The following is an 18,259-nucleotide window of genomic DNA, read 5'->3' as shown; positions in this document are numbered from 1 at the left end:
AAATACCTATCTCTTCTGCAGCCTAGCTGGGATTATTGCCTCTGGCCTCTAAATGATAGTCTTCTACTGATCTGTCATATGTCAAGCTAAACCTTCTAAGGATCAGGACCTCATATGACTCCTCTGAAATTCCACAAATTTAAGTCTATACTGGTTTCAGAGAAATGAACCAAGTATAATGGCAATATTAATGACGATTATGGAAACAAAAATAGCAGCTAACATTTGAGCACTTACTATGTGCTAGGCAGTGTGCTCTACATGGATTATCTCTTCTGTGAGGTAGGTACTACTGTTTTCTTATCTTCTTAAGGGAAGTGGGGCTTGGAAAGCTTATGTGGCTTGTCTAAAATTACACCCAAAAAAGGGTGATTGGCAGGTTACTTGCAAAAGGGACAGGGCTTAAACCATTTGCTCTTTTTACTGGGCATCAACCATCCCAGCAAATACTGAATAGGAGACTTTTACAACCTACAAAGAAATGGTAGAATTAAAACAATTTTTCTAGAGTTTAGCATGATTTCTGGTGGTCTGTTCTTATTCAGATGAATAATAATCATTTTTATGCTAGTGAATACAAATATAGAAACAATACTAAAACTTGTAGTAAATAATAAACGTACTAAACTTGTGATAAAAGAGGCAGAGAAGTAGGAGATAATGACATCAAACTTCATATATGCTTCAATTATGAGCATAGCTCCTTAGAGGTACATGTCAACAAAAATTGGGTTCATGTGCCACCGTGCGGTTAATATGCTATAGGTTATTAATACTCACCCTACAATTAAATGGGTCCTTTCGAACCTTTATTCTTAAAGGTAAATGCATGCAACTTCCTGAAATAGGTTGATTAGCTATTTTATACTTCACATCAAATTATTTTAATGGAGTATATTTCTCTCTAATGTTAAGAATGACAAAGGTAAAACCTTATACTACCATCTGCTGGCTAATAAAACTGCACAATAACACCTCTGTTCAGTAAACTATGCTATGAGGTATTAAAACTTGAATGAAGGATTAAAGACAAAGGGACAAAATTGTACACAACATCAGGGTAGAGGAAGTAAAGCCTCACTTTAGGTACTTTAATTTAAATCCCCATTTTGTTTTCCCTATAATTATCAACATGCAGTCCATATTTAAAAAGACATAGGTAGTAAATGCTGGAAAAGGGAAGTGCAAAAAAAATTTCTATGCCAATTTTACTGACTTTTGTTTTCTTACTAAAGGGTACAGAGCTTAGGCTGTATACCCACTGAAGCATATTACGAAAAATGACCTTGACCAAGATTTTTATCTCTGATATCTATATAATTCATAAGTTTATTACCAGAAGAGGTACTTTCCCCTAACATAATTTACATAAACGTTAACAGAGGTCAGATATTACTTTAATATTAAAAAAACAAACAGTTAAGAATCAGTCACCAAATCTTTATCACTAGAAACTTGTGTTAAAGTATTTATCAGTTTAGGTCATGTTGAAGTTTCAAAATGTCTGAGGAACATTATTACCCTGAACAACTGAAGAAATGCACAGACATTTGGTAGCCATGATACAGGAGACCCTAAAATCAATATATTTTAAAATACGGTTCCACAGAACTACAAGACCATTATATTTCAAAAAGGAAAAAGCGACAACACCAACAACAGCAAGAAACCAATGAGGGGATATAACAATATAATTCATGGGGTGTAGTGATGAATAGAGCTGAGATAGCTGATTGAATATAGAACTGAAGACATGAATTAAAGCTCCAATTCTCTTCCTTTTACATACCTGATTCATTTCAATTTTACTGCTTGCAAAAGTAAGTCAAATTCTAACACCGATTTTCAATGATATATGGATCAATATGGAACAATAAAAAATACAGTTAAATATCACTATAAAGGTGACTAAAAAGGCCATATAAAAGTGTTAATACTGCTTTATTCACTATGGATGAAAGAAAAGGAGCAAGTACAGTTTTTGCCTTTAAAGAACTTCAGAGATAAAAAGACAAGAAAAAGTCAAGTGGTTAATAAACTGAGATAGTAAATCTAATTAGAAAGTGAAGAAGTAAAAGAAAGTAAACAAGAACAGAAATACAGAAGAGGAGTTATATAATAATGACTTTAAAAGGAAGTGATGAGGCAGAAAGAGATAATCACATATCAAGTAAGTTGAAAATGAATACTTTTTCAAAGGACAAAGAAAAGTTAACTCAAAAAGGCATGCAACTTAATCATTATTTAGATAATAGCAAGTTAAGGGGGAAGTGAAAATGTACCATTTTTAGCAGTCTTTCATCTTAAAAAATATGTATAAAAGGGCAGGTGTTTGCAATTGTACTATAACATAGTAGGAACCAACTTTGAAATGTCTTTAAATAAGAGCAGGTTCAAACACCAAGAAATCCTTCACGGCAAATATAAAAAACATCTACTTGTACCCATTTCAGAGAGAACTAATTTTCAAAATCCCATTAAAGGAAATGAAAATCAAATAGTATTGGGCAAAGTTAAATGAAATTCTAAATACAAGCCCAGGGAACAAAATTAACATTTATTGAGTACCTACATCATGCCTGGTACTTCTCTATCCCCATTGCTACCACCTTACTCCAGGCCTGCATTACCTCTCTCATGCGGATCATTTTAATAGCATACTAACAAGTATCTTATCCATTTTCTTTTCTCCAATCCATCCTGCACACTGACACCCAAAGTGATTTTTCTAAAATGAAAATTTGATGTTGGTCTTTTGTTTAAAATCATTAAATAGATCCCACAGCCTGTAACACAATGTCCAAGCTCTCTAACTTCTACGATCTGATTCCCATCTACCTTTCCAGTCTTTCTCTCGCCTCTTCCCATGCCCACCCTTATACTCTACACCCCTATCTCCTTACACGCCATTATTTATTTTTAACTACCTGAGGTCCCTAAAACTTGCAATGCTGTTTTATGCACATGTTTCTTTTTTTCTGCTCCTCCCCTTGAAGGGCCTTCATCTTTTGCCCTCATAGCGATGCACAGAGCTACCATGTCTATTTTCAACATCAGTTCAAGTCCCCTAATGTCAGCTCCCCATCCCCAACTTTCCCAAGAAAGAACTGAATATTCCTTCCTGTACAGGGTGCCTATACAGATTTCTATTACAGGACCCATAATTTTTATTGTTACGGTATGTTTATTTAGACTGTAGGCTCCTTGTGAGCAGGAACCTAGTCTTATTTACCAAAGTATCCTTACTAACCAGCACAATAATTGGCACATCACAGGTACCTACAAAGTTTTTAACCAATTAATAAATAAATAAGCTTCATTACTTAGGTTAAAGGTTTTTCACTGCCTACCAAAAGGTATAGTCTATCATCAGTGATTGAGTTCCATCATTTATTTCCTTGAAATGTCTGTTTCACTCCACAATCATCACCTTATTATATGTCCTCATCCTGCATTTTAATGCCACACTAATTTTCCAAAAGCCCACATTCATCATAAAAGAGCCCCATTCATGAACTTACAGTGAATACTATTTTACATCCAAATGCCTCCATTTACCTTTAATGTCTCTCCAAAAGCTGGTCCTACCTTTACTTATCCAATTTCAACTCGTCATCTGGCCAATTTCTTCATCATAGCTTGAGTCTGGTACATAAATTCTTACCCTTTCCTTTCACCCAAACTGTTTCATTCTATATTCACACCTTATTCTTACCTAATCCAATTAAATACTAACCATCACTTATGGGCCAGTCTGATTTTTTTCCATTAAAACTGTACCTGAATGCACCCCCTCCATTTTTTAACCATATGCTATAGCGAATACATTCAGTACCAGTCACATCAGCACTTCATTCTTTTGTTTTTAAGAATGTTACTTTTTTCTCTCCAAGCGGAGAGAAAAATTTACTCCTTCAGGTAAATCTCATATACATCCTATTGTATTTCCTTTTAGATCCCTAACAATTCTTAGTTACTATGATAGTAAGCCATCATTATATGGTACAGTGTTTTAAAAACTTTTTAAAAGCTTTTTTAAAACTAAAAAAGTCCTCTTTTTAAATAAAATATTATGTTGCAGCCCAATACATAAAATTGATAAAAGGAGAGGGACTCTGATCGAAATGGGATGCAGAGCTTGGAGTGCTGCCCATCTGGCCTTCCCCAACTTGCTTAGCCACATGGTAGCCCTGGAGCACCTCTGAAAATCTCCTGAGGATCTTTGGAATACAATTTGAAAACTACTGTGTTCAAGTTCTAGCTCTAACACTTATTGGCCATGTACCCTTGGGTAATCACAAACTCTCTAAGTTTTAATTTCCTGAGATAATGAGTATACGTGAGAAAGGCCTTTGTAAACTTTAAAGCTTTCTATAAATTTGAGGAATTTACAACTTCACAAGCCGTGAGCTAAACTGGTTATATTATACAATCTTAACAATAGTTACATCACCCAATGGTACCGACTGTGAAAGCATTCTATATTTTAAAATCCACCTTTATTTAAAATAAAATAAAGCATTCTAAATATCATCAAATTCTGGGAATCCCAAGTCCTCTGCCTTGTTTCTTGTACTTAGAATTAACTTTCTAATCTCCATTTGGGGGCAATAACGTATAATGATTAAGAGGACATGCTTTTGAGTTGGGCAGACTTGGTTTGAAAGCCAGCTTTACCACTAATTAGGTGTGTAAACTTGGATAAGTTACATAAACCTCCCCAAGCCTTAATTTCCTCATCTCAAAAATGAGAACAGCACTAACAGCTTTTCAGTTGCTGCTAGATTAAGGAAAATAACCTGAACTAATTATTTAGCACAGAGTATGAAACCAGTAAGAAATCAGTAAGTTAACTATTATTTTCCTCTTGGGAAGAGGCGTGGGAGAGTTGAAGCACTTTGCATTAAAGTAGCATTCAATATTCCTTTTCCTTTTTTTCATGGGCAAAGGGTCATAGCACCAAAAACAAAATACAGTAAGTAAAGTCTATAAATGAAAAAACATGACACCTTTGACAACTCAGAGTGCCAAGTTATAAAACAGATGGTTTCTTTCCAGATATCCTGTAACAATTAAATAGCATTTCTTTACTGCTGGATTTTTTAAATCTCCTTTAAAGCTTAGGCAATGTCTTGCTCTTCTTAATACACCTTCACAATACACCTCAAAGTCAGCAAGCAATCAGTAAATGTTTATTAAATTAAACAGATTTCCTACAATCAGACATTTACCATATAACAAATAACTTCAAAGCAACTATCTCTCTCTCTTTTTTTTTTTTTCAGTACGCGGGCCTCTGACTATTGTGGCCTCTCCCATTGTGGAGCACAGGCTCCGGACGCACAGGCTCAGCGGCTATGGCTCACGGGCCAGCCGCTCCGCGGCATGTGGGATCTTCCCGGACCGGGGCACGAACCCATGTCCCCTGCATTGGCAGGCGGACTCTCAACCACTGTGCCACCAGGGAAGCCCAGCAATTATCTCTATTCAACTTGGAATGGTAGCTTCCTATGAGAAATATTACTAATCATGGGCTATTTCTCATGAAAATTGAAGTTTAAAGTTAAGTTTAATTTTAGGAAAGAGGCTAATTAAATATAAAATCAGTCTCAATTTGAAAAAGGAAACTTCACTATCTTTAAAATTATAAACATAAATGTGTGCAAGTCTTTAAAGAATACTCTTTGCCATACAAAATTAAGTACCTGATAGGAAAGGTGTTAGGGATATAAGAGTTAAATAAAACAAGGCAAGTATATACTACGCAGTTTTTTTTTTAAAGTAGAGATATAGGTACCAATATGGAAAGATGTTCAAGAAACATCTAGGTGAAAAGAGCAAGTTGTAAAAGAGTATGTACGGTATGAGCCATTTGTGTTTGTCTGCTTTTAAAGATACACAAACAAATCTGTTTGTGCACAGAAAATTTTCTGAAGACTATTCAAGACCCCTACTCACATTCTATAATAATATAATTAAGAAAGGAAGCCAAATCACTATCAATTTAGTATTTTGTAACATGGAAAGTGAAATGACTCTTCTTTAAAAAGTATTATAAAAACGATAGATTTTAACCTTCATGTGGCCCTAAGCCATTATCAAAGAGATTTGATAGAGACTGTCACAAAACCTCTTTCCTAAATGCTCTATCAGTAAACTTTAAATGGAAGAAAAGTTCATTGATTACAAAAACAAAATATTTGCTTATATAGACAAAGGACGTTTAAAAAATTTTCCCAAATGCTAAATATTCATGTTACTTTAATTGACTTATATACATTGAAAAATAATTAGAGAAATCACTGATTTATATTAATGTTAGAAATATATTTATTTATATTACCTTTTGTTTTAATTAAATGTTCCAACCATATGAAGAACTAAGATACTGTTGAATTTTCTTTACAAATGACTGAAGTTTGGTAAAGTGACACTGTAACCCAGTAGTTGCTTTCCCAATTCTCTTAACAGCTACATGGAACATTAAGTGCTTAAATTTGAAACCAAGACAACAGGAACAGCACCTCCCCCAATAATCTCCCCCCAAAATTACATTTTAGATAATTAGAATAGGTTTAAATATATAAACTCTTTATTTAGATCAGAGAACATACAGTTTTCTCACATGTTCAGTAGGGTCAAAATGGTATCTACCATATTAAATTTCTATATTAATATTAAATACTGTTTTCTTATCTAAGAACAATGGACCAGAAGACAGATGTAGATACTATTCCTGTCTCTGCCACTTATTAGGTAAAAACTGGGCAAGTCATCGAATGCCTCTGACCCTAAGTTTCCCCATCTATAAAATGAGAGGACTTTCACACTTGGAAATGTGAAAGTCCTACTTACTTTATGACAGTGAAAAATATCAAGCAGGAGACACTTTTATTTGCTGATTCTTAATTGCTATATGACAACAAAAAATGTTAAGGAAGAGACAATTAAATCTCATATATAATTATTAAAATTATGTATGCCCTCTACTGGAGATTATTAAAAGAGAACCATACTATTTCCTTTAAGGTTTCTACTCAGAAACCCTTTTCTGCAGGGCTGAATTTTTTATTTGGCATAAAATATGTGTTTCAGATTATACTATCTTTTGTGGTGTTATGTGGAGAATTGACCTCTCATTTAAATACAGTTTTATTCTCTTTGAAAAATTCTAAAATATAGCCTTAGATGAATAACTTTCATAGTAGGAATAAAATTTCCTTGGTCCACGTTAGTTTCTTTTTTTAAGCTAACAATTTAAAGATGTTTACCTTTGGCAGCATGGGAGTATCCCTTTTCTTCTTCTTTTCTGAATTAGGGTCATCTAACAAGTCTGGCTCAAAGGTATAAAGTTCAGTAAGCTCATTCATGGTAAAATGACGTTCAACTTGCTGTTGATCAACAACTCGAAAAGACAGTGACTGCTTAGTTACTTGCCGATCATAAATCTTATCTTCCATGGTTCCCTTTGCAAAAAAGAATGAACAATATGCAAATAAATAAATTTTGTAAACATGAAACTTAATCATGAAGAAATATAGGTTATTGGTTACTACAAAACAGCAGAACTTCATAGTGATATACTGCCATGAAGCAAATTTTATGTACAATGCTGTTTAATTCATGAGAGAATTAAGATTTTAGGAGGTTACTGATGTAAGAATGCAAGAGAACAGTTTAATTCCTTTCCAATGGAATACAATAAGCTCTCAACAATCACTATAAACTGTCTTTATGTAATTTAAGTCTTACTTTCCATAACTTCAGGACAAAAAATTAATAACTAAAATGCCAATATGATCAGTTCCACCCAATCTTTCAATATTAAAAAGAGAATGTAGGGCTTCCCTGGTGGCACAGTGGTTGAGAGTCCGCCTGCCGATGCAGGGGACAAGGGTTCGTGCCCCGGTCCGGAAGGATCCCACATGCGGTGAAGCGGCTGGGCCTGTGAGTCATGGCCACTGAGCCTGTGCATCCGGAGCCTGTGCTCCACAATGGGAGAGGCCACAACAGTGAGAGGCCCGTGTACCGCAAAAAAAAAAAAAAAAAAAGAGAGAGAGAACGTAAATGATAAACCTACCTGAGCTAAGAACCTATATACATACACAGGTTTAGTTTGTCCAAAGCGATAAACTCTGAATATACTCTGGATGTCATAAGATGGATTCCAAGAAGCATCAAATATAATCACTCGATTAGCAGCTACCAGATTAATTCCAAGAGATCCTGCTTTGGTTGAAATGATAAACAAGCGCCCTCTGAAAATGAAAATACAAAATAAATGTTTAGTAATGAGTGCTACACATATATTTATGATATGACTTCTTTATTCTAAGGTAGTTTTATGAACAATCAAGAGTTCAGAGAATTCATTACTCACTCACTGAAAAAAAGACATGTCTAAGGAGTCACGTTGATGATTTACATGCACAAGAAGAATCTTACTGCAGTAAAACAAAACAGTCTACTTAGGAATAAAGATAAATATGGAAATCACATGTTTAAAATGTATTCAACGCATTGATAGATTTCTCAGTAAATGTAGAAAATTTACGTACAACTCAAAAAAATATATTCTGTTCACTACTGTTATGAGCACTAACTGCATCAAAATGAAGGGCACTGCCCAAGGCGCTGAGTGTAGTAGCGGAGACTGATATGCAATTACAATATAATGTAACAAATGTAAGAAGAGAAGTTAGATAGATGCTAGGTACTGAGGTAAGAAAAATATGATCAAGTAGACAGAGGGCTCCAGGAAGAATGTATTCAAGAAAAAAAAAGAAACTGATAGATAACCTGCTACGTTGGAACACAAGAATTTATATTTCTCGTTTTTTTTAACATCTTTATTGGAATATAATAGATTTACAAAGTTGTGTTAGTTGGTGCTGGGCAACAAAGTGAACCAGCTAAATGTACACATATATCTCCATATCCCCTCCCTCTTGCGTCTCCCTCCCACCCTCCCTATCCCACTCCTCTAGGTGGTCACAAAGCACCAAGGTGATCTCCTGGTGCTATACGGCTGCTTCCCACTAGCTATCTATTTTACATTTGGTAGTGTATATAAGTCCATGCCACTTTCTCACTTCGTCCCAGCTTACCCTTCCCCCTCCCTGTGTCCTCAAATCCATTCTTTATGTCTGTGTCTTTATTCCTGTCCTGCCCCTATGTTCGTCAGAACCATTTTTTTTTTTTTTTTTTTTTTTGCGGTACTTGGGCCTCTCACTGCTGTGGCCTCTCCCGTTGCGGAGCACCAGCTCCGGACGCGCAGGCTCAGCGGCCATGGCTCACGGGCCCAGCCGCTCCGCGGCACGTGGGATCTTCCCAGACCGGGGCACGAACCCGTGTCCCCTGCATCGGCAGGCGAACTCTCAACCACTGCGCCACCAGGGAAGCCCAGAACCATTTTTTTTTAAGATTCCATATATATGTGTTAGCATAGGGTATTTATTTTTCTCTTTCTGACTCACTTCACTCTGTATGACAGTCTCTAGGTCCATCCACCTCACTACAAATAACTCAATTTCGTTTCGTTTTATGGCTGAGTAATATTCCACTGTATATATGTGCCACATCTTCTTTATCCATTCATCTGTTGATGGACACCTAGGTTGCTTCCATCTCCTGGCTATTGTAAATACTGCTGCAGTGAACATTGTGGTACATGACTCTTCTTGAATTATGGTTTTATCAGGGTATAATGCCCAATAGTGGGATTGCTGGGTCATATGGTAGTTCTATTTTGTTTTTTTAAGGAACCTCCATACTATTCTCCATAGTGGCTGTATCAATTTACATTCCCACCAACAGTGCAAGAGGGTTCCCTTTTCTCCACACCCTCTCCAGCATTTACTGTTTGTAGATTTTTTGATGATGGCCATTCCGACTGGTGTGAGGTGATACCTCATTGTAGTTTTGACTTGCATTTCTCTAATGATTAGTGATGTTGAGCATCCTTTCATGTGTTTGTTGGCAATCTGTGTATCTTCTTTGGAGAAATGGTTATTTAGGTCTTCTGCCCATTTTTGGATTGGGCTGTTTTTTTGATATTGAGCTGCATCAGCTGCTTATAAATTTTGGAGATTAGTCCTTTGTCAGTTGCTTCATTTGCAAATATTTTCTCCCATTCTGAGAGTTGACTTTTTGACTTGTTTATGGTTTCCTTTGATGTGCAAAGATTTTAAATTTCATTAGGTCCCATTTGTTTATTTTCATTTTTATTTCCATGTCTCTAGGAGGTGGGTCAAAAAGGATCTTGCTGTAATTTATGTCATACAGTGTTCTGCCTATGTTTTCCCCTAAGAGTTTTATAATGTCTGGCCTTACATTTAGCTCTTTAATCCATGGTGAGTTTAATTTTTGTGTATGGTGATAGGAAGTGTTCTAATTTCATTCTTTTACATGTAGCTGTCCAGTTTTCCCCAAACCACTTATTGAAGAGGCTGTCTTTTCTCCATTGTATATTCTGGCCTCCTTTATCAAAGATAAAGTGACCATATGTGCGTGGGTTTACCTCTGGGCTTTCTATCCTGTTCCATTGATCCATATGTCTGTTTTTGTGTCAGTACCATACTGTCTTGATTACTGTAGCTTTGTAGTACATTCTGAAGTCAGAGAGCCTGATTCCTCCAGCTCCGTTTTTCTTTCTCAAGATTGTTTTGGCTATTCGGTGTCTTCTGTGTTTCCATAAAAATTGTGAAATGTTTTGTTCTAGTTCTGTGAAAAATGCTATTGGTAGTCTGAAAGGGATTGCACAAATCTGTAGATTGCTTTGGATTATATAGTCATTTTCACAATGTTGATTCTTCCAATTCAAGAACGTGGTATATCTCTCCATCTGTTTGTATCATCTTTAATTTCTTTCATCAGTGTCTTATAGTTTTCTGTCTTATAGTTTTCTGCTACAGGTCTTTTTTCTCCTTAGGTAGGTTTATTCCTAGGTATTTTACTCTTTTGGTTGCAATGGTAAATGGGAATGTTTCCTTAATTTTGCTTTCAGATATTTCATCATTAATGTATAGGAATGCCAGAGATTTCTGTGCATTAATTTTGTATCCTGCTACTTTACCAAATTCGTTGATTAGCTCTAGTAGATTTCTGGTAGCAAATTTCGGATTCTCTATGTATAGTATCATGTCATCCGCAAACACTGAACAGTTTTACTTCTTCTTTTCCGATTTGGATTCCTTTTATTTTTTTTCCTTCTCTGAACGCTGTGCCTAAAGCTTCCAAAACTATGTTAAATAAAAGTGGTGAGAATGGGCAACCTTGTCTTGTTCCTGATCTTAGTGGAAATGGTTTCAGTTTTTCACCATTGAGAACGATGTTGGCCCTGGGTCTGTCATACATGGCCTTTACTATGTTGAGGTAGGATCCCTTTATGCCTACTTTCTGGAGAGTTTTTATGATAAATAGGTGTTGAATTTTGCAGAAAGCTTTCTCTGCATCTATTGAGATGATCATATGGTTTTTATCCTTCAATTTGTTAATATGGTGTATCACAATGATTGAGTTGCATATATTGAAGAATCTTTGCATTCCTGGGATAAACCCCACTTGATCATGGTGTATGATCCTTTTAATGTGCTGCTGGAATCTGTTTGCTAGTATTTTGTTGAGAATTTTTGCATCTATGTTCATTAGTGATACTGGCCTGTAGTTTTCTTTTTTTGTGACATCTTTGTCTGGTATTAGTATCAGGGTGATGGTGGCCTCCTCAAATGAGTTGGGGACTGTTCCTCTCTCTGCTATATTTTGGAAGAGTTTGAAAAGGATAGGTGTTATCTCTTCTCTAAATGTTTGAGAGAATTCGCCTGTGAAGCCATCTGGTCCTGGGCTTTTGTTTGTTGGAAGATTTTTAATCACAGTCTCAATTTCAGTGCTTGTGATTGGTCTGTTTATACTTCCTATTTCTTCCTGGGTCAGTCTCAGAAGGTTGTGCTTTCCTTAGAATTTGTCTGTTTCTTCCAGGTTGTCCATTTTATTGGCATATAGTTGCTTGCAGTAATCTCTCATGATCCTTCATATTTCTGCAGTGTCATTGTGACTTCTCCTTTTCACTTCTAATCCTGTTGATTTGAGTCTTCTCCCTTTTTTTCTTGATGAGTCTGGCTAATGGTTTGTCAATCTGTTTACCTTCTCAAACAACTACCTTTTAGTTTTATTGATCTTTGCTGCTGTTTCATTGCTTTTTCATTTATTTGTGATCTGATTTTTATGATTTCTTTCCTTCTGATAACTTTGGGGTTTTCTTGTTCTTCTTTCTCTAATTGCTTTAGGTGTAAGGTTAGGTTATTTATTTGAGATGTTTCTTGTTTCTTGAGGTAGGATTGTATTGCTATAAACTTCACTCTTAGAACTGCTTTTGCTGCATCCCATAGGTGTTGGGTCATCGTGTTTTCATTGTCATTTGTTTCTAGGTACTTTCTGATTTCCTCTTTGATTTTTTCAGTGATCTCTTGGTTATTTAGTAGTGTACTGTTTAGCCTCCAGGCGTTTGTATTTTTTCCAGTTTTTTCCCTATAATTGATACCTAGTCTCATAGCGTGGTGGTTGGAAAAGATACTTTATATGATTTCAATTTTCTTAAATTTACCAAGGCTAGATTTGTGCCCCAAGATATGATCTATCCTGGAGAATGTTCCATGAGCACTTGAGAAGAAAATGTATTCTGTTCTTTTGGGGTTGAATGTCCTATAAATATCAATTAAGTCCATCTTGTTTAATGTATCATTTAAAGCTTGTGTTTCCTTATTTATTTTCATTTTGGATGATCTATCCATTGGTGAAAGTGGGGTGTTAAAGTCCCCTACTATGATTGTGTTACTGTTGATTTCCCCTTTTATGTCCATTAGCATTTGCCTTATGTATTGAGATGCTCCTATGCTGGGTGCATAAATATTTACAATTGTTATATCTTATTCTTGGATTGATCCCTTGATCATTATGTAGTGTCCTTCTTTGTCTCTTGCAGTAGTCTTTATTTTAAAGTCTATTTTGTCTCATATGAGAATTGTTACTCCAGCTTTCTTGTGATTCCCATTTGCATGGAATATCTCTTTCCATACCCTCATTTTCAGTCTGTATGTGTCCCTAGGTCTGAAGTGGGTCTCTTGTAGATAGTATATATATGGGTCTTGTTTTTTAATCCATTCAGCCAGTCTATGTCGTTTGGTGGGAGCATTTAATCCATTTACATTTAAGATAATTATCAATATGTATGTTCCTATTACCATTTTCTTAATTGTTTTCGGTTTGTTATTGTAGGTCTTTTCCTTCTCTTATGTTTCCTGTCTAGGGAAGTTCCTTTAGCATTTGTTGTAAAGCTGCTTTGGTGGTGCTGAATTCTCTTAGCTTTTGCTTGTCTGTAAAGGTTTTAATTTCTCTGTCAAATCTGAATGAGATCCTTGCTGGGTAGAGTAATCTTGGTTGTAGGTTTTTCCCTCTCATCACTTTAAATATGTCCTGCCACTCCCCTCTGGCTTGCAGAGTTTCTGCTGAAAGATCAGCTGTTAACCTTACAGGCATTCCCATTTATGTTATTTGTTGCTTTTCCCTTGCTGCTTTTTAGATTTTTTTCTTTGTATTTAATTTTTGATAGTTTGATTAATATGTGTCTTGGCGTATTTCTCCTTGGATTTATCCTGTATTGGACTCCCTGCACTTCCTCGACTCGATTGACAATTTCCTTTCCCATATTAAGGAAGTTTTCAACTATAATCTCGCCAAATATTTTCTCAGTCCCTTTCTTTTTCTCTTCTTCTTCTGGGACCCCTATAATTTGAATGTTGGTATATTTAATGTTGTCCCAGAGGTCTCTGAGACTGTTCTCAATTCTTTTCATTCTTTTTTTCTTTTTCAATTTATTTATTTTTGGCTGCATCGGGTCTTCATTGCAGTGTGTGGGCTTCTCATTGAGGTGGCTTCTCTTGTTGTGGAACACGGGCTCTAGGCACACAGGCTTCAGTAGTTGTGCCTTGCGGGCTCTAGAGCGCAGGCTCAGTAGTTGTGGCACACGGGCTTAGTTGCTCCGTGGCCTGTGGGATCTTCCCAGACTAGGGCTCAACCCATGTCCCCTGCATTGGCAGGTGGATTCTTAACCGCTGCGCCAAAAGGAAAGCCCCATTCTTTTTTTATTTATTATGATCTGCAGTAGTTATTACCACTATTTTATCTTCCAGGTCACTTATCTGCTCTTCTGCCTCAGTTATTCTGCTATTGATTCCTTCTAGAGAATTTTTTATTTCATTTATTGTGTTGTTCATCATTGTTTGTTTGCTCTTTAGGTCTTCTATGTCCTTGTTAAACGTTTCTTGTATTTTCTCCATTCTGTTTCCCAGATTTTGGATCATCCTTCCTATCATTACTCTGAATTCTTTTTCAGGTAGACTGCCTATTTCCTCTTCATTTGTTTGGTCTGGTGGGTTTTTACCTTGCTCCTTCACCTGCTGCATATTTCTCTGTCATCTCATTTTGCTTAACTAACTGTGTTTGGGGTCTCCTTTTTGAAGGCTGCAGGTGCATAGTTCCTGTTGTTTTTGGTGTTTGCCCCCAGTGGCTACGGTTGGTTCAGTGGCTTGTGTAGGCTGCCTGGTGGAGGGGACTGGTGCCTGTGTTCCAGTGGATGAGGCTGGATCTTGTCTTTCTGGTGGGCAGGACTGTGTCTGGTGGTGTGTTTTGGGGTGTCTGTGACCTTATTATGATTTTAGGCAGTCTCTCTGCTAATGGGTGGGGCTGTGTTCCTGTCTTTCTAGTTATTTGGAATGCGGTGTCCAGCACTGGAGCTTGCTGGTCGCTGAGTGGAGCTGGGTCTTAGCGTTGAGATGGAGATCTCTGGGAGAGCTCTCACCGATTCATATTATGTGGGGCTGGGAGGGCTCTTGTGGTCCAATGTCCTGAACTTGGCTCTCCCACCTCAGAGGCACAGGCCTGACACCCAGCCGGGGCACGAAGACCCTGTCAGCCACACAGCTTTTTTCTCTTTTCCTTGGTGCTTCATCTAGTTTCACTTGCTCGTAGACTGTGGTGTGCAGAAGCCTTGCCCTGGGTGCTGCAGACTAGAGTTCCCAGTGTGAAAATCTGAACAGACGTTCTTAATTTTAATGAAGCTCACCTTATCAATCTTTCCTTTTATTGTTAGCAGTTTGTGTGCCCTGTTTATGAAAAATTTCCCACTACAAATCAGGAGAATACTCCATACTGTTTGTTTTCTAAAACCTTTATGTTTTAGCTTCAACACTGACATCTATGAACTACTGTGAATTAGTTATCAGGAAAATACAGATTAAGACTATGAAGCCTTATTGCTACATATCTATGACAATGGCTTAAAGAAACAGACACCAGGGGCTTCCCTGGTGGCGCAGTGGTTGGGAGTCCACCTGCCGATGTGGGAGACACGGGTTCGTGCCCTGGTCAGGGAGGATCCCACATGCCGCGGAGCGGCTGGGCCCGTGAGCCATGGCCGCTGAGCCTGCGTGTCCAGAGCCTGTGCTCCGCAATGGGAGAGGCCACAACAGTGAGAGGCCCACGTACCGCAAAAAAAAAAAAAAAGAAAAACAGACATCATCAATTGATAGTGAGGACAGATAACAAATGAAACAGGTACTCTACTAGCTGGAGTGCAAATTGGTACTACCTTTTTGGAAAAATGTTTTGGCAGTATAAGCTAAAGCTGAATATGCACATACCTATTACATAGCAATCCCACTTCTAGACATACATACACAACACAAGCACATGCATATGTTTACTCTAAGACAGATATAATTCTTTAAAAGTGTAATCTTGGGACTTCCAATTCTGGAAAGATGGAACAGACATGCTGTTCCCTATTCCTCGCCATAAGTACAGCTAAAATGCCTGGATATTATATATAAAGTGAACATAAGATTTTTCTGAAAAGTGAGGAGAAGGAAACATACTGGCTTGGGACCTAAGACAGAACATGGCAGTGAGTTCCACAGGCTTTCTTTTTGCCTCATATATTCCAGACTGAGTGTTGAAGAGCCCAGCAATCTGGAAATATCAGCGGGTGCTGTCAAAATAAATCTCCAAGAAAAGTCTTCTCTCTCTAGCAAAAGGACCAAACGAAAGGCAGACTAGTAAGACAGAGAGCTTTAAAACAACAACCATTTGACTCCAGTCAAATGGTACAGAAAAAATGCAGTGTACCTCCACCCCTGTCACTAAAGGCTGAGTGGGAAGCCCAAACTTCTACCCTCATGTAGTTGTAACAAGGCATACTGCCAGACAGTGCTGTCAGATACGTTTGAGTTAACCAAGTCCTCCCACCAGCCCAGCAGTGTCAGATAAGACCACATAGGGATCCAGGATATCCACCCCCACCCAGTGGTTATAAGAAAAATCCTCTCCCCCACTACTGGGTTGGTATCAAAGGAGGTCTAGTGGAGAATCAGGAGTTATAACACAACCCATACAGAAGAACAAAATGGAAATTTGAGAACTGAAAAGTACAGTAACAAAAAACTCGATAGATAGGCTCAACAGTAGAATGTAGAGAAGATTCAATGAACTTTGAAAACAGAAGAACAGAAATGACCCAATCTGAATAACAAAAATCAAAAAAAAAAAAAAAAAGAAAGAAATAACAGAGACTCTGGGACCTATAGGACTATAATAAAGATGTAACAGTCTTGTCATCAGAGTCCTAAAAGGAGAAGAGAAAAAAAGAACAGGCTATAAAGGTATTCAAAGAAATAACAGCTGAAAATTACCAAAATTTAGCAAGAAACACAAATGTAGAAATTTAAGAAGCTGAATGAAACACAACGTAAAACCAAAGAAATCCATGCCAGGACACACCACAGTCAAACTTCTAAAATCTAAGATAAAGAAAAACTCTTGAAAGAAGTGAGAGAGAAACAGGATCTTAATGACAGGAGAAAAAGCCAATTTGAAAAACAGCAGGTTTTTTAAAAATTAAAATATATCTGACATAATAACTTTGTGTAAAATTAAGGTATACAACATGTTAATTTCATACATTTATATATTGTAATATGATTGCCATTGTAGTGACAACTAAATTCCGAGGTTACATAATTATTTCTTTTTAGTGGTTGGATAAATTAAGTTCTAGCCTCTTAGCAAGTTTGATGATTATAATAAAATATTCTCTGTATCATTAATTGGTTCAGCCACTATGGAAAACAACATGGAGGTTCCTCAAAAAATTAAAAATATAACTACCACATTATCCAGCAATTCCACTTCTGGGTATATACGCAAAAGAAATTAATACAGGATGTCAAAGAAATATCTGCACAGTCGTGTTTACTGCAGCATTATTCACAACAGCCAAGATACCAAAACAACCTAAGTGCCCATCAGTGGATGAATGAATGAAAAAGATGTGGGATATATATACAATGGAATATTATTCAGCCAAGAAGGATATCTTGCCATATGTGACAACAGATAAACCATGAGTACATTATGCTAAGTGAGATAAGTGAGACAAAGACAAGGATTTTATGGTATCACTTACATGTAGAATCTAAAAAAGCCAAACTTGTAAAAATAGCCAGTTTTAAGAAATCATGGAGGCTAGGAGGAAGTGGCACATTTTTCAAGTGCTAAAAGAAGAGAACTGCCAACGCAGAATTCTATACCCAGTTAAGATATTCTTCAAAAATGATGGGAAAATCAACAAATTGTCAAAGAAGGGTACTCAGAAAATTTGTTGCCAGTAGATCTGCCCTAAAAGAATGGCTAAAGGAAGTTCTCTTCTTTTTTTTTTAAAAAGGAAATTATAAAAGAAATATGAAACATTAGGAAGGAGGAAACAAAAATGAAAAGAACAAAAATTATGAGTGAATAAAATAGATTTTCCTTCTCTTAAGTTTTCTAAATTATATTTGATGGTTGAAGAAAAAATTATTATGGTTCCTAATCTATTTATGTAAAGAAAACATTTAAGATAATTATAAAGGGGAAAAAAAGGAGCAAAGGTTTCTACACTTCAGTCAAAATGGTAAAATGATGACACCAGTAGACTATGATCAGTTATGTACGTATAATACTTAGAACAACCACTATAAAAGTTATACAAAGATACACTAAAAAACATTATAGAGGAATCAAAATGGAATTCCAGAAATTGTAAAAGTAACCCACAGGAAGGGTAGGAAAAGAAATCAGAAGCAAAAGAAAACAGAATGAAATAGAACAAACTGAACAAAAACTAAAATGGCAGCCTCAGGTTCTGTATTAAATGTACATGGTTGTACAC

At 36.5% G+C, this 18,259-nt stretch overlaps 1 protein-coding gene across 16 annotated transcripts in view; it reads right to left on the bottom strand.

Moving 5' to 3' along the window:
- Positions 1-18,259, bottom strand: part of ATRX (ATRX chromatin remodeler) — a 242,762-nt gene that overhangs the window by 26,707 nt on the left and 197,796 nt on the right. For all 16 annotated transcript variants that reach the window (XM_060001635.1, XM_060001638.1, XM_060001644.1 and 13 more), the window contains 2 exons: positions 8,081-8,258; positions 7,272-7,466 (listed from right to left, as the gene is read on the bottom strand). In XM_060001635.1, coding sequence (XP_059857618.1) covers positions 7,272-7,466; positions 8,081-8,258 — 373 coding nt within the window. The remainder of the gene's footprint in view (positions 1-7,271; positions 7,467-8,080; positions 8,259-18,259) is intronic.

The sequence above is a fragment of the Delphinus delphis genome, chromosome X (genome assembly GCF_949987515.2).
Source record: "Delphinus delphis chromosome X, mDelDel1.2, whole genome shotgun sequence".
NCBI lineage: Eukaryota > Metazoa > Chordata > Mammalia > Artiodactyla > Delphinidae > Delphinus > Delphinus delphis.
The sequence above is the reverse complement of the archived record's forward strand: the minus strand, read 5'-3'. Positions and strand labels throughout refer to the sequence as shown.